Source organism: Bombina bombina, chromosome 1 (genome assembly GCF_027579735.1).
Source record: "Bombina bombina isolate aBomBom1 chromosome 1, aBomBom1.pri, whole genome shotgun sequence".
Taxonomy (NCBI): Eukaryota; Metazoa; Chordata; class Amphibia; order Anura; family Bombinatoridae; genus Bombina; species Bombina bombina.
The window spans coordinates 937,083,150-937,104,809 of NC_069499.1; the positions used below are offsets into that span (position 1 = coordinate 937,083,150).

At 40.4% G+C, this 21,660-nt stretch overlaps 3 protein-coding genes across 5 annotated transcripts in view; 2 read left to right on the forward strand and 1 right to left on the reverse strand.

Annotated features, from left to right (window-relative positions):
- ZGPAT (zinc finger CCCH-type and G-patch domain containing) overlaps nt 1-8,073 on the forward strand; it is a 34,476-nt gene extending 26,403 nt beyond the window's left edge. For both annotated transcript variants that reach the window (XM_053701789.1, XM_053701706.1), the window contains 2 exons: nt 5,138-5,552; nt 7,243-8,073. In XM_053701789.1, coding sequence (XP_053557764.1) covers nt 5,138-5,552; nt 7,243-7,381 — 554 coding nt within the window. In that variant the 3' untranslated portion in view covers nt 7,382-8,073. The remainder of the gene's footprint in view (nt 1-5,137; nt 5,553-7,242) is intronic.
- The window catches only part of ARFRP1 (ADP ribosylation factor related protein 1), a 152,263-nt gene that overhangs the window by 56,369 nt on the left and 74,234 nt on the right, over nt 1-21,660 (reverse strand). The window lies entirely within an intron of this gene.
- The window catches only part of LIME1 (Lck interacting transmembrane adaptor 1), a 57,193-nt gene continuing 44,296 nt past the window's right edge, over nt 8,764-21,660 (forward strand). Inside the window, exon 1 of one of the 2 annotated variants that reach the window (XM_053701998.1) lies at nt 8,764-9,174. Coding sequence is in view for 1 of the 2 variants with exons in the window: in XM_053701921.1 (XP_053557896.1) it covers nt 10,529-10,641 (113 nt within the window). In the remaining variant the exon portion in view is untranslated. Of the gene's footprint in view, nt 9,175-10,483; nt 10,642-21,660 lie in introns of those variants that run through there. The other variant, XM_053701921.1, reaches the window with a different exon arrangement.

The window sequence follows — 21,660 nt, forward strand, 5'->3', positions numbered from 1 at the left end:
ACGTTCCAGGAACGTCCTTGGTCGTTGAGTATTTTTTTGTAGGACGTTCCTGGCACATCCTTGGTCGCGAAGGGGTTAAAGGGATATGAAACCCCAAAATTTTCTTTTGTGGATTAGACAGAACATACAATTAAAGCAAAAAAAAAAGCTTCCAATTTACTTCCATTATCAAATTTGCTTTGTTCCAATGATATTCTTTGTTGAAGAGATACCTAGGTAGACATCTGGAGCACTACATAGCAGGAAATAGTGCAGCCCTCTAGTGCTCTTGCAATACTGCTGCCATATAATGCTACAGAAATGGGCAGCCCCTAAGCTTACATCCCTGCTTTTCAGCAAAAGATACCAAGGGAACAAAGAAATATTGATGATAGAAGTAAATTAGACATTTGTTTATAATTGTATGATCTTTTTATTTTTATATTTATGTGGAATGTCATTGTCCACTCATAGAGAAATAGGTGTTCTGCTTATCAACTAGAGAGTGACCATTACTTAAAGGGATAGGAAACCCCAACATTTTAATTCATGCTTTTTGGAAAGATTATACAATTTTCAACAACTTTTCAATGTACTTCTTTTATCAAATTTGCTTCATTCTCTTGTTATCTTTTGCTGAAGAAACAGTACTACTGGCAGCTTGCTGAACACATCTAGTTAGCCAATCACAAGCGACAAATGTGTGCAAGCACCAATCATCAGCTAGCTCCCACTACTGTAGGATATGTAGGTATTCCTTTTCAACAAGGGATACCAAGAGAACAAAGCACATCTGAAAATAGAAGTGAATTTCAAAGTGTCTTAAAATTACATGCTCTATCTGAATCATTCAAGTTCAATTTTGACTTTCCTATCCCTTTAAGGACCAGTTGTAAACATAATTATACCTCATGCTAACTTTATAGTTAAAGGGACAGTGTACTGTACAATTGTGTTTCCAATGTTTTTTCTTTAGATTTATTTTTTTATATGAAATAGCTGTTTTTGTTCTTTGCAACTACAATATACACACAATTCTTTATATTATCTTTATCTCTATAACCCAAAGCCCAATACTTAGAGAGAACAATTGGTCAACATTTTATTGCTCATCTCTCCTACCTTGCACTGGGAATGTAATTTATTTTGCTGGCTATGTTTACACAACCTTTCTATAGCCTATAATTAAAGGGACAGTCTACTTGAAAATTTGTTATTGCTTAAAAAGATATATAATCTGTTTGTTACCCATTCCCATGTTTTGCATAACCAACACGGTTTTATTAATATGCAGTACTTTCTACCTCTGTGATTACCTTGTATCTAAGCCTCTGCAGACTGCACCCTTATCTCAGTGCTATTTAAAAACTCCTTCCATTTTAGCCAATTAGTGCTGCTTCATAAATAAGTCCACCGGATTGAGCACAATGTTCTCTATATAGTACATATGAACTAGCACCATCTAGTTGTGAAAATCTGATTAAATGCACTGAGATAAGAGATGGCCTGCAGAGGTTTAGAAACAGTCTTAAATTTAGAGGTTTAAAGGTTATAAAGTATATTAATATAATAATTATATAAACAGTGAGAGGTGTAAATACTACTTATCGCGCATAAATAAGCAAAATACCGGTGCAAACCTCAAATGCAAATAGAAAATTGTATATAAAGAGAGAAACAGGATATACAGGTGAAACTCGAAAAATTTGAATATCGTGCAAAAGTTCATTTATTTCACTAATGCAACTTAAAAGGTGAAACTAATATATGAGAGACTCATTACATGCAAAGCAAGATAGTTTAAGCCGCGATTTGTCATAATTGTGATGATTATGGCTTAAAGCTCATGAAAACCCCAAATCCACAATCTCAGAGAATTAGAATATTACATGCAATCAATAAAACAAGGATTGTACATAGAACAATATCGGACCTCTGAAAAGTATAAGCATGCATACTGTATGTAATCAGTACTTGGTTTGGGCCCCTTTTGCAGCAATTACTGCCTCAATGCGGCGTGGCATGGAAGCTATCAGCCTGTGGCACTGCTGTGGTGTTATGGAAGACCAGGATGCTTCAATAGCGGCCTTCAGCTCTTCTGCATTGTTCAGTCTCATGTCTCTCATCTTTCTCTTGGCAATGCCCCATAGATTCTCTATGGGGTTCAGGTCAGGCGAGTTTGCTGGCCAATCAAGCACAGTAATCCCACGGTCATTGAACCAGGTTTTGGTGCTTTTGGCAGGTGCCAAGTCCTGCTGGATAATGAAGTCAGCATCCCCATAGAACTTGTCTGCGGAAGGAAGCATGAAGTGCTCCAAAATCCCCTGGTAGACGGCTGTGTTGACCCTGGACTTAATGAAGCACAGTGGACCAACACCAGCAGATGACATGGCTCCCCAAATCAACACAGACGATGTAAACTTCACACTGGACTTCAAGCATTTTGCAGTGTGTGCCTCTCCATTCTTCTTCCATACTCTGGGTCCTTGGTTTCCAAATGAGATGCAAAATGTGCTCTCATCAGAAAAGAGGACTTTGGACCACTGAGCAACAGACCAGGTCTGTTTTTATTTAGCCCAGGTAAGACGCTTCTGACGTTGTTTGTTGTTCAGGAGTGGCATGACAAGAGGAATACGACATTTGAAGCCCATTTCCAGGATCTGTCTGTGTGTGGTGGCTCTTGATGCACTGACTCTAGCCTCAGTCCACTCCTTGTGAAAGTCCCCAACACTTTTGAATGGCCTTTTCCTGAAAATCCTCTCCAGGCTGCGGTCATCCCTGCTGCTTGTGCACCTTTTTCTTCCACACTTTTCCCTTCCACATAACTTTCTATTAATGTGCTTTGATACAGCACTTTGGGAACATCCAACTTCTTTTGCAATTACCTTTTGAGGCTTTCCCTCCTTATGGAGGGTGTCAATGATGGTTTTCTGCACAACTGTCAGGTCAGCAGTCTTTCCCATGATTGTGATTCCTACTGAACCAGACTGAGAGACCATTTAAAGTGATGGTAAACTCTCCCCTTTTTAAAATCAGATCTGGAATGTAAGCGCTATTTTAGAAGGAGTTTTATTCATCATGTGCAATGAAGATGCGCTATAACTTAGTTATTAATATAGATATGAAATTCAAATACCCCACGTTACACCACCTACTTCAAAAGTCAATTTTCCTGTCAGCTAAATGATTGAATTACTCTCCAATCAATGCTCTAGCTACAACAAAAGTGCCATATGGGGAGAGCGCTGATTGGACAACAATTCAATCTGTTAGCTCACAGAAAATTTTCCTTTTGAAGTGGACGGAGGAGCATGCAGTATTTGAATTTAATATCTATATTAAAAAGTAAGTTATACTGCATCTTCATTACAGCTAATGAATTAAACTCCATCTAAAATAGCGCTTACATTCCAGATCTGATTTTAAAAAGGGGAGAGTTTACCATCACTTTAAAGGCTAAGGAACCCTTTGCAGGTGTTATGGCTTAATTAGCCAATTAGAGTGGGACACTTTAAGCCTAGATTATTGCACCTTTTCACAATATTCTAATTGTCTGAGATTGTGCATTTGGGGTTTTCATGAGCTGTAAGCCATAATCATCACAATTATGACAAATCACGGCTTGAACTATCTTGCTTTGCATGTAATGAGTCTATCTCATATATTAGTTTCACCTTTTAAATTGCATTAGTGAAATAAATGAACTTTTGCACAATATTCTAATTTTTCACCTGTACATTACTTTCCTTCAAAGAGAGGAAAATATTCGCAATATTTTCCACGTGAATTTATTCAAAACTAAACTTTATCGGCTTCCAGAACCATACATATTCTAAAGCATATCTTAAAGGGACGCTGAACCCAAATTTGTTCTTTCGTGATTCAGATAGAGCATGCAATTTTAAGCAACTTTCTAATTTACTCCTATTATCAAATTTTCTTCATTCTCTTGGTATCTTTATTTGAAAAGCAAGACTGTAAGTTTAGATCCTGGGTTGTTCTTGCTGATTGGTGGATAAATTCACCCACCAATAAACAAGTGTTGTCCAGGGTCTGAACCCAAAAAATAGCTTAGATGCCTTATTTTTAAAATAAAGATAGCAAGAGAACGAAAAAATTGATAATAGGAGTAAATGAGAAAGTTGTTTAAAATTGCATGCTCTGTCTGAATCACAAAAAAGAAAAAATTGGGTTCAGTGTCCCTTTAATAACACTCTGAGAACAAACACCTATAAAGGCAAAGTATTATCTGTGTACCATGTCCAACAAGTAAAAATCCCAGGCAAGATGAGATTGCAGCTAGTGCTGCACTCAAGGTCTTATTACTCACGTAACTGTCCGGGTCTCCAGATGAACATGCACATACGTGGGCTCTTCCGGTTGCCTCTTGAGGTATACCTCTCCCTTCAAGCTTTAATTAAACAGACTCCCCCCCCCCCCCTCTCAAGACCAAGGGGGTACTGTCTTAAGGTAGGTAAACGTGGGGAACTATGAAATCAAATACATGCAAAAAACTATTCTTATAGCATAAAATGTAAGTACAGATAAAGCAAAGTTTCATGGCCCAGTGTCTTATTTATACACAACCAAGTGATATTAAGATCCATCAGTCTCTCAGTTATCCATCTGACTGTCTTTCATGTTCATATGGAATATTCCGGTTCTCGTCATGCTTTAAGATTGCCATATGTATATACAGCTGGTACTCTCCTCATCAGCTGCCGCTTAGAAATCTCCTCCGTCTTTCCTCCAGCTTGGCATTCCATATATCCACTGTCCACCAATTACCAACTTGTGCTTAACTCTCTGTGCATATAGTGTTCGGCTTTGTCAGGGCTCTGCACAGAGGACATCAAGCATAAAATCATACACCTAAGAGGGTTAGTGGTTCACAAATAACTTATAGCAGTCTGTGATCTATGGTATGTAATTCTGACCAGTGTTGACTATATTACATTAAACTCTTGTTCTATATCTGTGTATCTATTTGTAGATTACATCACATATATTATTACCGGGCAAAATTAGTTTACATTTCAGCAAATGCTTCTTTTCTGTTCATTGTACAAGAGTCTTTCTAATGAAAAGTATACTTTAAATTCAAACTGTATGTCTGTTGCTTATACTATTTTAAGAGTTTGTTTTTGCGCACTTTTAGGTTTAGGACGTAATGCAGATGGTCGTGTGGAGCCTATTGAAGCTGTAGTGCTGCCTAAAGGAAAATCGCTGGACCAGTGTGCAGCAATTCAGCAGAAAAAGCTGGCTGCAAGGCATGACCCCTTGAAACCAAGAAAACGACGGCGGGCAAAGCCTGCAAGAGGGGGGGAAAGCTCCAGTAACTCACGACAAAACGTGTTTGATTTCTTAAATGAGAGACTGAAAGGAAAAAGCAAAAACAGTGAGGAAGGAAAGGCCGCAAACGCTACAGCGAGGAAAGGAAAGGAGATCTACAATGCCAGCCAAGATAGTAAGAGGGCAATTAGTGTGAAACTGTCTCAGACCACTGAGAGGATCCAGCAGAAACAGAAAGAGATTGGTCGACTAAAGGAATCTATGGCAAGGAATGCAGGAAGGTGAGAGAGAAATTGGCATTTTATGTAAAAGCAGCAGGAACACCTCATATCCAACAAAATAATATTCTTGTTGACTACTGAGTCCCACCCCTTCTGTAAGGCTGGAAAAAAACTCCCTATGAGAAGCCAACTGCAGATGGAGGATATAATTGGGAAAATGTATCAAGCTGCAGGTGTAAAAGTTCTTAAGTAGCTCTTATGCAGTACCAGCCCCTGCTCTCGCGCAACAAATTGTGTGAGAACAGGACATGTCAATCACCCCAAACTCACTTTTTCTTAAATTTGGGGCATCTTAAAAGTTGCAAAAGCAGCTTGATAAATTTTGCTTTGTGTGTTACTTACATTAGTGTATAATTGTTTATGGACAAGCTAATTTATCAAATAGGGGCTAGATTATGAGTGAAGCGCTATTTATCTCTCCGGCGTTAACTCCACTAGAAGTAACCTTTTTTGCGGGTGTTGGATAGTGTTTGTATTACAAGTTCAAAGTAAAAAAGTTTTCATTCATGCGCTAACCCGACGCGCACAAAAAGCTCTGAGGTCGCACTATCCTGACGCGCATTAAATTCGATTTACTTAAATTTACATTTACTTTCATTTGTAATACGCACTCAAACAGACGCGATAAACCTAATATCACTTGCACGCAAATGCTAGCGCGCCACTGGTAATCTGGCCCTTGGTTAGCTCCATCCTCATTATAAATGGACCAAAGCATAAATATGCACATTGTGGTTGACAAATTTGTTTAAATCTTTGAAACCACCAACACAATTTTTAGGAGGCAGTCAAGAGTGTTTGTATATGATTTATATAAAATAATTCAACCATGTTTTTATCTATTGGAGGGATTGGGTCTGATTTCTATTTCCTATAGAACAAAATTAAACCCATTTTTTTTTTCTTTTTTGATTTAGATAGAGTACAGTTTAAACAACATTCCAATTTACTTTAGTTATCTAATTTGCTTTGTTAACTTCGTATCCTTTGCTGGAAAGCATGCCTAGGTAGGCTCAGGAGCTGGGGGCTAGCTGCTGACTAGTGGCTGCACATAAATACCTCTTATTGCCTTACTTATGTGCTCATCTAGCTCCCAGTAGTGCATTGCTGCTTTGTCAATAAAGGATACTAAAAGAATGAAGCAAAATTGATAACTGATGTAAATTTGAACATTGTTTAAAATTGTATGCTTTAGCTAAATCATGAAAGAAACATGTCCCTTTTAACCCCTTTCTGCTGGTACTTATTTGTTAAATAACAAATAAGTAAAAAATTGAAATCATTCGATCATACACGCAATCGCGTGATTTCAATGATGGGATTGGGTCTAGAGGGAGTGCCTATGACGCTAAACACACCCTCCAGTCCGTAATCCCAGTTATGAAGCTGTAGTCCAGTGCGGTTAGGACAGCATGGAATGTCCTAACGGCGTTAAGGGGTTAATGACTGGAACCCACGGTGTATCCCTATTTACATTATGTAAGGCTATGTGTGTTCCATGCATTTAATGCTAAGCTGGTGGTGTTGAAGCTAGTGTCTCTGATTGTCTTGCGTATGGAGGATACTGTGTGACTTTGTTTCTTTGCTGGTAATGCTGGAAAAGCATGCTGTGTGGTGTTTGTGTGCAGGGATTTTGAGAGGATGTAGTGGACAAATAATTAGTCTGTAACCCTGTGCACCTTTATCATAGGGACAGTGTTTTGAGAACACAGCTGGAGCAACGCTTGTCCGGAGCGGTGACTGAGCTGCGAGGGATGCAGCAAGAGGAGCGTAGTCTACAGATTGAGCAGAAGAAAGCAGACACGCACAAGAAGATGACAGAGTTCTGAGTCTTTTTGTTACCTGTGTATAAAGATGTGTGTAAGTTGTACAGTACTACGTATGGCCTGTGTACTTCTGTATAAAACTCTGTAAATATTTGTTTAAACTATACACATCTGTGTACAGCTGAATCTGGGTGTAAATATCTGCAGAGACGTATAACGGATATATGTACCACTGCAGATAGTTATATCCGCACTGCATACATCTATAAAAGGAGATGCCAATGATACATTCTTGGATAGTATTACTTCCTCATTTGTGTATCACTGTGCCTCTCTGGAGATTTATACACCTTTAGAGAAATACTGTATACCAAGGTTCTATATTTATTGTTATTTTATTTTTTCTTAAATAAAAATTCCCCAGTAGAGTCCTCCTGGGCTTGGTATATAGTTAAAAACAGAGCCTTGCTGTGTATCTCCGGGGAGAATTATGCTTGGATAAATATGTTGTATAGAGTTTTGTACAGTGTTAAGGCTGTTTTGTATATAGCCATGCCTGAGCTGTATTGTATGGTTAGCTTTTCGTAACCTCTAGAGAGATACCTGCATTAGTGTCTGTACAGAGGAGTATCTGGGATGTATCCATCTGTTTAAAAACAAACAAATGAGTTGAGCCCCTTGTATATAAATTATGCTCTTGCCAATCCTTTTGTAATATTTGTCCTGGTTGTTAATAAATGACTTTCTATTCTTTGCTTCTGTATGTGTTTGTTACACTGGTAACCAGCAGCCAACACACATGCTAAAATTATCTTCACCCACCCCCACCCTCCTGCCATGGTTGGTATAATATGAGGGAGAGCGCTCATAAAACGTAACCACAGCTAACTTCCTGTGGGGTGACTAAGGAGCTGTGTAGTTGCTGAGACATCCTGCATTCTATTTAGTGATGCACTTTATACCCATAGCACTTGCAGAGAAATTCCTGCCCTCAAAGACACAAACTGCTTTCACAGACACAACTCCATTAGTCACATGTACATTACCTGAAAAGGCTCTATATGAGCAATCAACCACAAAGATTCGCTCCCTGCACATTTAGCAGCTGTGCAGTTGTCTCACACCTCCTGCACTGAAAACTTGTTACAAACACTTAAAGGGACACTGAACCTACATTTTTTCTTTCGTGATTCAGATAGAGCATGCAATTTTAAGGAACTTTCTATTTTACTCCTATTATCAAATTTTCTTCATTCTCTTGGTATCTTTATTTGAAAAGCAAGAATGTAAGTTTAGCTGCCGGCCCTTTTTTGGTAAACAACCTGGTTTGTTCTTGCTGATTGGTGGATAAATTCACATACCAATAAACAAGTGATGTCCAGTGTTCTCAACCAACAATTGGCTGGCTCCTTAGCTTAGGTGCCTTCTTTTTCAAATAAAGATAGCAAGAGAACAAAGAAAAATTGATAATAGAAAGTTCCTTAAAATTGCATGCTCTATCTGGATCCTGAAATATTTTTTTTTGGGTCCAGTGTCCCTTTAATCCAATGAGATTGTTTTAACCTACTAATGTTACTCTTCACACCCTCACATCAATGGGCCCTGCACATACTTTGAGTCACTCATGATCCCATAATCACACAAAAAAATCTACACTTAATGACTTGTGCTACCCTTTTCAGAGACCCTGATCTCCCTACACTTATTGACATCACTTGCATGGCAGTCACTTACTGAGAAGTTGCACAACTCTTCAATACTCCTAAATTTAGTAGCAGCCTCTTGCTCATAGCTGAAGATACCTGATGTGACTGAGAGGAAGTGGGGACATTGTGGCTAATATTAAAGCATTTCAGGTCAGTGATTTCTGGTGGGAGCGGTCACCATGGTCATGACCCTAAATAGCAGGGTAAAGTGGCTGAGTCAGCTTGTGTGGTGTTCTGTCATGAGAGCCGTAGCTGCACTTCTGTTTTAACAGTGACCAAGTATACAGGGAGGTTGTGAATTTAAGGAGATAATTATATCTCCCAATCCACTTTTCTTCTAGTTGTTCTTAAAGGGACAGTCAACGTAATTCTTTTTTTTTTCCAAAAGGTAGATAATCCCTTTATTAAAGGGGCACTAAAGCACTTTTAAGCAACTTTCTAATTTACTCCTATTATCATCTTTTCTTCGTTCTCTTCCTATATTTATTTGTAAATCATTAATGTAAATCTTAGCAGCAAGCCCATTTTAGGTTCAGCACCATGGATAGCGCTTGCTTATTGGAGGCTTACATTTACCCACCAATAAGCAAGCATAACCCAGGTTCTCAACCAAAAATGGGCCGGCTCCTATGCATCACATTCTTGCTTTTTAAATAAAGATAGCAAGAGAATGAAGAAACATTGATGATAGGAGTAAATTAGAAAGTTGCTTAAAATTGCATGCATCTGAATCATGAAAGAAAATATATGGGTTTAGTGTCCCTTTAACCATTCCCCAGTTTTGCATAACCAACACTGTTATATTAATATACTTTTTCCTTTGTGATTACCTTGTATCTAAGCCTCTGCAGATGGCCCTCTTATCTCAGTGCTTTTTACAAACTTGCTTTTTATCCAGCTATCGCTGGTTCATGTATAACTCCCCAGGGGTGAGCACAATGTTATTCTTATGGCACACATGAATTAGCCCTGCCAGGCTGTGAAAATCTAATAAAATGCACTGAGATAAGAGGTGACCTGCAGGGGCTTAGAACCAGGCAAATATTTAGAGGTTATAAAGTATATTAATATAACAATGTTTGTGCAAAGCTGAGGAATGGGTTGTAAAGGTGTCATCTATCTTTTTAGTCAATAAAAAAATAATAATCAAGTAGGCTGTCCCTTTAACAGGTGTTAATTAATATTTGCTATTAGTCTTCCCTTTAATTACTGTAGCACCCATTACATTGTGCACAGAAAGGTGTCACGTACCTATATACTGGAGAACTTAATGGGCTATCTATTTGAATGAATGAAGATATGGCATTTAAGCCACCTGCAACAGTAGCACAGGAAGTGGTTCAGCTGCTTATTAAAAAAAAAAGAAACAAAAAATGCAAGGCTTATACAGGATACGCTCCCATTCTGGGTGTGTGCAGATCTATAACTGTTATAGTCTTGTTTCCCCTACGTTGCACATGATGCTCTGCTTTCTACACACAGATATTTAGTAGACATTTGTACAATGGATTCAGGGCCTGTACATAACTTCAGCTCGGTTCACTTTCTGACACAACTCTGCACTGTGCTGGGGTTGTTCCTGATGCTCTCCAGCCTATGTGCATTCTGCAAGAGAAGGTGAGTGTATATAAATATGAGTAAGACACTACCTGTCATCATTTAGTAAATCTCTGTTCCTGATGCTCTCCAGCCTATGTGCATTCTGCAAGAGAAGGTGAGTGTATGTAAATATGAGTAAGACACTACCTGTCATTATTTAGTAAATCTCTATTCCTGATGCTCTCCAGCCTATGTGCATTCTGCAAGAGAAGGTGAGTGTATGTAAATACGAGTAAGACACTACCTGTCATTATTTAGTAAATCTCTGTTCCTGATGCTCTCCAGCCTATGTGCATTCTGCAAGAGAAGGTGAGTGTATGTAAATATGAGTAAGACACTACCTGTCATTATTTAGTAAATCTCTATTCCTGATGCTCTCCAGCCTATGTGCATTCTGCAAGAGAAGGTGAGTGTATGTAAATATGAGTAAGACACTACCTGTCATTATTTAGTAAATCTCTGTTCCTGATGCTCTCCAGCCTATGTGCATTCTGCAAGAGAAGGTGAGTATATATAAATATGAGTAAGACACTACCTGTCGTCATTTAGTAAATCTCTGCAAAGAATTAAACGCTTATATACAAATGTGCCACCTTTACACGCTCCTTTTTGCTATAGCGAATTTGGTTAAATTGGTTTACTCCTAATGAATTAGAAACAAGCAGTGTTACTTGGTTGTGCATGTTGAAATCAATGGTGTAGTATTTTTAAATGACAGGTAACTTGCATTATCAGCTATTTTTTTTGTCTGATAATTGGATTTTATTAAAGTGATAGGGAAGTCAAAATTAAATTGTGCACGGTTCAGATATAGCATGCAATTTTAAGATACTTTTAAATTCACTTCTATTTTCAAATGTTCTTTGTTCTTTTGGTATCCTTTATGGAAAAATATGTGCATATCCTACACTACTTGGACATAGCTAGTGATTGGTGTCTGCACACGATTGTGTGATTGGCTCACTAGCTGTTCTCTCCTAGCTCCCAGTAGTGCATAAGTGCTCCATTAACAAATGATAACAAGAGAATGAAGCAAAATTTAAAATAGAAGTAAATTGGAAAGTTGTTTAAAGGGACAGTAAACACTTTGAGATGGTAATATAAAATATACTTTCTTTATTTATTTTGTCTTCTTTTTCTTTAATTCCATTCTGAAATTGTGATCTTTTTAGTTCCTGTTAGAAATGGAACCACAGAACACTGTTATATTCAACACTGTTATTGGCTGCACACTCTAGTGACCTATTTATTACTGTCCCTAATTGGCCACAGCAGAAAAGGTAACCTAAGTTACAACATGGCAGCTCCCATTGTTTCTTCTGTTAAGTGTGATCAGTCCACGGGTCATCATTACTTCTGGGATATTACTCCTCCCCAACAGGAAGTGCAAGAGGATTCACCCAGCAGAGCTGCATATAGCTCCTCCCCTCTACGTCACTCCCAGTCATTCTCTTGCACCCAACGACTAGATAGGATGTGTGAGAGGACTATGGTGATTATACTTAGTTTTATATCTTCAATCAAAAGTTTGTTATTTTAAAATAGCACCGGAGTGTGTTATTATCTTTCTGGCAGAGTTTGAAGAAGAATCTACCAGAGTTTTTGTTATGATTTTAGCCGGAGTAGTTAAGATCATATTGCTGTTTCTCGGCCATCTGAGGAGAGGTAAACTTCAGATCAGGGGACAGCGGGCAGATGAATCTGCATAGAGGTATGTAGCAGTTTTTATTTTCTGACAATGGAATTGATGAGAAAATCCTGCCATACCGATATAATGTCATGTATGTATACTTTACACTTCAGTATTCTGGGGAATGGTACTTCACTAGAATTACACTGTAAGAAATACATAAAGCTGTTTAATAACTAGAGATTATGTTTAACGTTTTTGCTGGAATGTAAAATCGTTTTCATTTACTGAGGTACTGAGTGAATAAATGTTTGGGCACTATTTTTCCACTTGGCAGTTGCTTAATCTGTTTTCTGACAGTTTCTGTTCTCCCTCACTGCTGTGTGTGAGGGGGAGGGGCCGTTTTTTGGCGCTTTTACTACACATCAAATATTTCAGTCATCAACTCATTGTATTCCCTGCATGATCCGGTTCATCTCTACAGAGCTCAGGGGTCTTCAAAACTTATTTTGAGGGAGGTAATTTCTCTCAGCAGAGCTGTGAGAATTATAGTTTGACTGAGATAAAAAACGTTTATTCTGTAATTTGTTTCCTGCTTTCAGAATTTGTTATCTTTGCTAATGGGATTAAACCTTTGCTAAAGTTGTGTTATTTACAAGGATTGAGGCTATAACTGTTTCAATTTATTAATTTTCAACTGTCATAGATCTTCTGTGCTTCTTAAAGGCACAGTACGTTTTAATATTATTCTAATTGAATTGTATTTCCAAGTTACAAGTTTATTTGCTAGTGTGTTAAACATGTCTGATTCAGAGGATGATACCTGTGTCATTTGTTGCAATGCCAAAGTGGAGCCCAATAGAAATTTATGTACTAACTGTATTGATGCTACTTTAAATAAAAGTCAATCTGTACAAATTGAACAAATTTCACCAAACAACGAGGGGAGAGTTATGCCGACTAACTCGCCTCACGTGTCAGTACCTACATCTCCCGCTCAGAGGGAGGTGCGTGATATTGTAGCGCCGAGTACATCTGGGCGGCCATTACAAATCACATTACAGGATATGGCTACTGTTATGACTGAGGTTTTGGCTAAATTACCAGAGCTAAGAGGTAAGCGTGATCACTCTGGGGTGAGAACAGAGTGCGCTGATAATATTAGGGCCATGTCAGACACTGCGTCACAGGTGGCAGAACATGAGGACGGAGAGCTTCATTCTGTGGGTGACGGTTCTGATCCAAACAGACTGGATTCAGATATTTCAAATTTTAAATTTAAACTGGAAAACCTCCGTGTATTACTAGGGGAGGTGTTAGCGGCTCTGAATGATTGTAACACAGTTGCAATACCAGAGAAAATGTGTAGGTTGGATAAATATTTTGCGGTACCGACGAGTACTGAGGTTTTTCCTATACCTAAGAGACTTACTGAAATTGTTACTAAGGAGTGGGATAGACCCGGTGTGCCGTTCTCACCCCCTCCGATATTTAGAAAAATGTTTCCAATAGACGCCACCACAAGGGACTTATGGCAAACGGTCCCTAAGGTGGAGGGAGCAGTTTCTACCTTAGCTAAGCGTACCACTATCCCGGTGGAGGATAGCTGTGCTTTTTCAGATCCAATGGATAAAAAATTAGAGGGTTACCTTAAGAAAATGTTTGTTCAACAAGGTTTTATATTGCAACCCCTTGCATGCATTGCGCCGATCACGGCTGCAGCGGCATTCTGGATTGAGTCTCTGGAAGAGAACATTGGTTCAGCTACTCTGGATGACATTACGGACAGGCTTAGAGTCCTTAAACTAGCTAATTCATTCATTTCGGAGGCCGTAGTACATCTTACTAAACTTACGGCGAAGAATTCAGGATTCGCCATTCAGGCACGCAGGGCGCTGTGGCTAAAATCCTGGTCAGCTGATGTTACTTCTAAGTCTAAATTGCTTAATATACCTTTCAAAGGGCAGACCTTATTCGGGCCCGGGTTGAAAGAGATTATCGCTGACATTACAGGAGGTAAAGGCCATGCCCTGCCTCAGGACAAAGCCAAGACTAGACAGTCTAATTTTCGTTCCTTTCGTAATTTCAAAGCAGGAGCAGCATCAACTTCCTCTGCACCAAAACAGGAAGGAGCTGTTGCTCGCTACAGACAAGGCTGGAAACCTAACCAGTCCTGGAACAAGGGCAAGCAGACTAGGAAACCTGCTGCTGCCCCTTAAACAGCATGAATTGAGGGCCCCCGATCCGGGATCGGATCTAGTGGGGGGCAGACTTTCTCTCTTCGCCCAGGCTTGGGCAAGAGATGTTCAGGATCCCTGGGCGCTAGAGATAATATCTCAGGGATACCTTCTGGACTTCAAATACTCTCCTCCAAGAGAGAGATTTCATCTGTCAAGATTGTCAACAATCCAGACAAAGAAAGAGGCGTTTCTACGCTGCGTACAAGAGCTCTTGTTAATGGGAGTAATCCATCCAGTTCCACGATCGGAACAGGGACAGGGGTTTTACTCAAATTTACTGTTTGTGGTTCCCAAAAAAGAGGGAACTTTCAGACCAATCCTGGACTTAAAGATCCTAAACAAATTCCTAAGAGTTCCATCGTTCAAGATGGAGACTATTCGGACAATTTTACCTATGATCCAAGAGGGTCAGTACATGACCACTGTAGATTTAAAAGATGCTTACCTTCACATACCGATTCACAAAGATCATTATCGGTACCTAAGGTTTGCCTTCCTAGACAGGCATTACCAGTTTGTGGCTCTTCCATTCGGATTGGCTACAGCTCCAAGAATCTTCACAAAGGTTCTGGGTGCTCTTCTGGCGGTACTAAGACCGCGGGGAATCTCGGTAGCTCCATACCTAGACGACATTCTGATACAAGCTTCAAGCTTTCAAACTGCCAAGTCTCATACAGAGTTAGTGCTGGCATTTCTAAGGTCACATGGATGGAAGGTGAACGAAAAGAAAAGTTCACTCGTTCCACTCACAAGAGTTCCCTTCCTGGGGACTCTTATAGATTCTGTAGAAATGAAGATTTACCTGACAGAGGACAGGCTAACAAGACTTCAAAGTGCTTGCCGCACCCTTCATTCCATTCAACACCCGTCAGTGGCTCAATGCATGGAGGTAATCGGCTTAATGGTAGCGGCAATGGACATAGTACCCTTTGCACGCTTACACCTCAGACCACTGCAACTGTGCATGCTAAGTCAGTGGAATGGGGATTACTCAGACTTATCCCCTTCTCTGAATCTGGATCAAGAGACCAGAAATTCTCTTCTATGGTGGCTTTCTCGGCCACATCTGTCCAGGGGGATGCCATTCAGCAGACCAGACTGGACAATTGTAACAACAGACGCCAGCCTTCTAGGTTGGGGTGCCGTCTGGAATTCTCTGAAGGCTCAGGGACAATGGAGTCAGGAGGAGAGTCTCCTGCCAATAAACATTCTGGAATTGAGAGCAGTTCTCAATGCCCTCCTGGCTTGGCCCCAGTTGACAACTCGGGGGTTCATCAGGTTTCAGTCGGACAACATCACGACTGTAGCTTACATCAACCATCAGGGAGGGACAAGAAGCTCCCTAGCTATGATGGAAGTATCAAAGATAATTCGCTGGGCAGAGTCTCACTCTTGCCACCTGTCAGCAATCCACATCCCGGGAGTGGAGAACTGGGAGGCGGATTTCTTAAGTCGTCAGACTTTTCATCCGGGGGAGTGGGAACTTCATCCGGAGGTCTTTGCCCAAATACTTCGACGTTGGGGCAAACCAGAGATAGATCTCATGGCGTCTCGACAGAACGCCAAGCTTCCTCGTTACGGGTCCAGATCCAGGGATCCAGGAGCAGTCCTGATAGATGCTCTGACAGCACCTTGGGACTTCAGGATGGCTTACGTGTTTCCACCCTTCCCGTTACTTCCTCGATTGATTGCCAGAATCAAACAAGAGAGAGCATCAGTGATTCTAATAGCACCTGCGTGGCCACGCAGGACTTGGTATGCAGACCTGGTGGACTTGTCATCCTGTCCACCTTGGTCTCTACCTCTGAAACAGGACCTTCTGATACAGGGTCCCTTCAAACATCAAAATCTAACTTCTCTGAAGCTGACTGCTTGGAAATTGAACGCTTGATTTTATCAAGACGTGGGTTTTCTGAGTCAGTTATTGATACCTTAATACAGGCTAGGAAACCTGTTACCAGAAAGATTTACCATAAGATATGGCGTAAATACCTATATTGGTGTGAATCCAAAGGTTACTCTTGGAGTAAGGTTAGGATTCCTAGGATATTGTCTTTTCTACAAGAAGGTTTAGAAAAGGGTTTATCTGCTAGTTCATTAAAGGGACAGATCTCAGCTCTGTCCATTCTGTTACACAAACGTCTGTCAGAAGTTCCTGACGTCCAGGCTTTTTGTCAGGCTTTGGCCAGGATTAAGCCTGTGTTTAAAACTGTTGCTCCACCATGGAGTTTAAACCTTGTTCTTAATGTTTTACAGGGCGTTCCGTTTGAACCCCTTCATTCCATTGATATAAAGTTGTTATCTTGGAAAGTTCTATTTTTAATGGCTATTTCCTCGGCTCGAAGAGTCTCTGAATTATCAGCCTTACATTGTGATTCTCCTTATTTGATTTTTCATTCAGATAAGGTAGTCCTGCGTACTAAACCTGGGTTCTTACCTAAGGTAGTTACTAACAGGAATATCAATCAAGAGATTGTTGTTCCTTCTTTATGCCCAAATCCTTCTTCAAAGAAGGAACGTCTACTGCACAACCTGGATGTAGTCCGTGCTCTAAAATTTTACTTACAGGCAACTAAGGAATTTCGACAAACGTCTTCTCTGTTTGTCATTTACTCTGGGCAGAGGAGAGGTCAAAAAGCTTCCGCTACCTCTCTTTCTTTTTGGCTTCGTAGCATAATTCGTTTAGCTTATGAGACTGCTGGACAGCAGCCTCCTGAAAGAATTACAGCTCATTCTACTAGAGCTGTGGCTTCCACTTGGGCCTTCAAGAATGAGGCCTCTGTTGAACAGATTTGCAAGGCTGCAACTTGGTCTTCGCTTCATACGTTTTCCAAATTTTACAAATTTGACACTTTTGCTTCATCGAAGGCTATTTTTGGGAGAAAGGTTCTTCAGGCAGTGGTTCCTTCTGTATAAAGAGCCTGCCTATCCCTCCCGTCATCCGTGTACTTTTGCTTTGGTATTGGTATCCCAGAAGTAATGATGACCCGTGGACTGATCACACTTAACAGAAGAAAACATAATTTATGCTTACCTGATAAATTCCTTTCTTCTGTAGTGTGATCAGTCCACGGCCCGCCCTGTTTTTAAGGCAGGTAAATATTTTTTAATTTATACTCCAGTCACCACTTCACCCTTGGCTTTTCCTTTCTCGTTGGTCCTTGGTCGAATGACTGGGAGTGACGTAGAGGGGAGGAGCTATATGCAGCTCTGCTGGGTGAATCCTCTTGCACTTCCTGTTGGGGAGGAGTAATATCCCAGAAGTAATGATGACCCGTGGACTGATCACACTACAGAAGAAAGGAATTTATCAGGTAAGCATAAATTATGTTTTTATAGACACTAAAACTTTACACTTATTTTGTCAATATTTAAACTGCTAATGAAACTAATCTTTTCTTTGATTGCATCATTCTGTCTAGCATTTATTTAGTATTTAATGTCCCTTTAAAATTGTATGTTCTATCTGAATTATGAAAGAAAATGTTGGGGCTTCATGCCCCTTTAAGGCTGACAATAGAACAGAAGACATCATAAAAAGGAGGAAAGTAATTTTAGATATCGCCACAGTTTTGTTGTGAGACTATGTGTTTGAGTTACTAAAGCATATTTGATGTGTGTTCGGCCATTTTGTTTGTGTATGTGTGTAGCCTCCTGCAGTGTGAATTGGAAGTCACATGTTAGACTGTGCTTATATTTAGTCAACCAGGTACTATAGGTGTTTGTTTCTTCTGTTATGTGTGATCAGTCCACGGGTCATCATTACTTCTGGGATATAACTCCTCCCCAACAGGAAATGCAAGAGGATTCACCCAGCAGAGCTGCATATAGCTCCTCCCCTCTACGTCAGTCCCAGTCATTCTCTTGCACCCAACGACTAGATAGGATGTGTGAGAGGACTATGGTGATTATACTTAGTTTTTATGACTTCAATCAAAAGTTTGTTATTTTAAAATAGCACCGGAGCGTGTTATTACTTCTCTGGCAGAGTTTGAGGAAGAATCTGACAGAGATTTTTTACTATGATTTTAACCGGAGTCGTTAAGATCATATTGCTGTTCTCGACCATCTGAGGGAGGTAAAGGCTTCAGATCAGGGGACAGCGGGCAGATGAATCTGCATTGAGGTATGTGGCAGTTTTTATTTTCTGAATGGAATTGATGAGAAAAGCCTGCCATACCGTTAAAATGACATGTATGTATACACTTCAGTATTCTGGGGATGGTATTTCACCGGAACTACTGTGTTAAAGGTCACTAATCCTTTTAATAACTATTCTCATGTTAAACGTTTTTGCTGGAATGTAGAATCGTTTACATTGCTGAGGTACTGTGTGAATAATTATTTGGGCATTATTTTCCACTTGGCAGTTTTTTTGTTTTAATTGTGACAGTTTCGTTTCTCTTCACTGCTGTGTGGGAGAGGGAGGGGCCGTTTTTGGCGCTCTTTGCTACGCATCAAAAAATTCCAGTCAGCTACTTTTATTTCCTGCATGATCCGGTTCATCTCTGACAGATCTCAGGGGTCTTCAAACTTCTTTGAAGGGAGGTAAATTCTCTCAGCAGAGCTGTGAGAATTCTTATAGTGACTGTGTATAAAAAACGTTGTTTTGTTTTCTTATGTACAAATTTAATTAGTGTTGTTTTTTACTAATGGGAACAAACCTTTGCTAAAAGTTGTGTGGTTTTAAAGTTTGATGCAATAACTGTTTTTCAGTTCATTATTTCAACTGTCATTTAATCGTTAGTACCTTTTTGAGGCACAGTGCGTTTTTTTGCTAAAAAAGATTATAACCAAGTTGTAAGTTTTTTTGCTAGTGTGTTAAACATGTCTGACTCAGAGGAAGATATCTGTGTCATTTGTTCCAATGCCAAGGTGGAGCCCAATAGAAATTTATGTACTAACTGTATTGATGCTACTTTAAATAAAAGTCAATCTGTACAATGTGAACAAATTTCACCAAACAGCGAGGGGAGAGTTATGCCGACTAACTCGCCTCACGCGACAGTACCTGCATCTCCCGCCCGGGAGGTGCGTGATATTTTGGCGCCTAGTACATCTGGGCGGCCATTACAGATAACATTACAAGATATGGCTACTGTTATGACTGAAGTTTTGTCTAAATTACCTGAACTAAGAGGCAAGCGTGATCACTCTGGGGTGAGAACAGAGTGCGCTGACAATGCTAGGGCCATGTCTGATACTGCGTCACAGCTCGCAGAGCATGAGGACGGAGAGCTTCATTCTGTGGGTGACGGTTCTGATCCAAACAGACTGGACTCAGATATTTCAAATTTTAAATTTAAATTGGAGAACCTCCGTGTACTACTAGGGGAGGTCTTAGCAGCTCTCAACGATTGTAACACTGTTGCAATACCAGAGAAACTGTGTAGGTTGGATAAATACTTTGCGGTACCGGCGAGTACTGACGTTTTTCCTATACCTAAGAGACTAACTGAAATTGTTACTAAGGAGTGGGATAGACCCGGTGTGCCGTTCTCACCCCCTCCAATATTTAGAAAGATGTTTCCAATAGACGCCACCACTCGGGACTTATGGCAAACGGTCCCCAAGGTGGAGGGAGCAGTTTCTACTTTAGCTAAGCGTACCACTATCCCGGTGGAGGATAGCTGTGCTTTCTCAGATCCAATGGATAAAAAATTAGAGGGTTACCTTAAGAAAATGTTTGTTCAACAAGGTTTTATATTACAACCCCTTGCATGTATCGCGCCGATTACGGCTGCGGCAGCATTTTGGATTGAGTCGCTTGAAGAGAACCTTAGTTCCTCTACGCTAGACGACATTACGGACAGGCTTAGAGTCCTTAAACTAGCTAATTCTTTCATTTCGGAGGCCGTAGTACATTTAACCAAACTTACGGCTAAGAACTCAGGATTCGCCATACAGGCACGCAGGGCACTGTGGCTAAAATCCTGGTCAGCTGATGTTACTTCTAAGTCCAAATTAGGGGCAGTCCTTATTCGGGCCCGGTTTGAAAGAAATTATCGCTGACATTACGGGAGGTAAGGGCCACGCCCTACCTCAAGACAAGGCCAAAGCTAAGGCTAGACAGTCTAATTTTCGTCCCTTTCGGAATTTCAAAACAGGAGCAGCATCAACCTCCACTGCACCAAAACAGGAAGGAGCTGTTGCTCGTTACAGGCAAGGCTGGAAGCCTAACCAGTCCTGGAACAAAAGCAAGCAGGCCAGGAAACCTGCTGCTGCCCCAAAGACAGCATGAACCGAGAGCCCCCGATCCGGGACCGGATCTAGTAGGGGGCAGACTCTCTCTCTTCGCCCAGGCCTGGGCAAGAGATGTTCAGGATCCCTGGGCACTAGAGATCATATCTCAGGGATACCTTCTAGACTTCAAATTATCTCCCCCAAGAGGGAGATTTCATCTGTCAAGGTTGTCAACAAACCAGATAAAGAAAGAAGCGTTTCTACGCTGCGTACAAGATCTGTTAACAATGGGAGTGATCCATCCGGTTCCGTGGTCGGAACAAGGACAAGGGTTCTACTCAAACCTGTTTGTGGTTCCCAAAAAAGAGGGAACTTTCAGACCAATCTTAGATTTAAAGACTCTAAACAAATTCCTAAGAGTTCCATCGTTCAAAATGGAAACTATTCGGACAATCTTACCCATGATCCAAGAGGGTCAGTACATGACCACAGTGGATTTAAAGGATGCTTACCTTCACATACCGATCCACAAAGATCATCACCGGTATCTAAGGTTTGCCTTCTTAGACAGGCACTACCAGTTTGTAGCTCTTCCATTCGGATTGGCTACGGCTCCAAGAATCTTCACAAAGGTTCTGGGTGCCCTTCTAGCGGTACTAAGACCGCGAGGGATTTCGGTAGCTCCGTACCTAGACGACATTCTAATACAAGCTTCAAGCTTTCAAACTGCCAAGTCTCATACAGAGTTAGTTCTGGCATTTCTAAGGTCGCATGGATGGAAAGTGAACGAAAAGAAGAGTTCTCTCTTTCCTCTCACAAGAGTTCCATTCTTGGGGACTCTTATAGATTCTGTAGAAATGAAGATTTACCTGACAGAAGACAGGTTAACAAAACTTCAAAATGCATGCCGCGTCCTTCATTCCATTCAACACCCGTCAGTAGCTCAATGCATGGAGGTGATCGGCTTAATGGTAGCGGCAATGG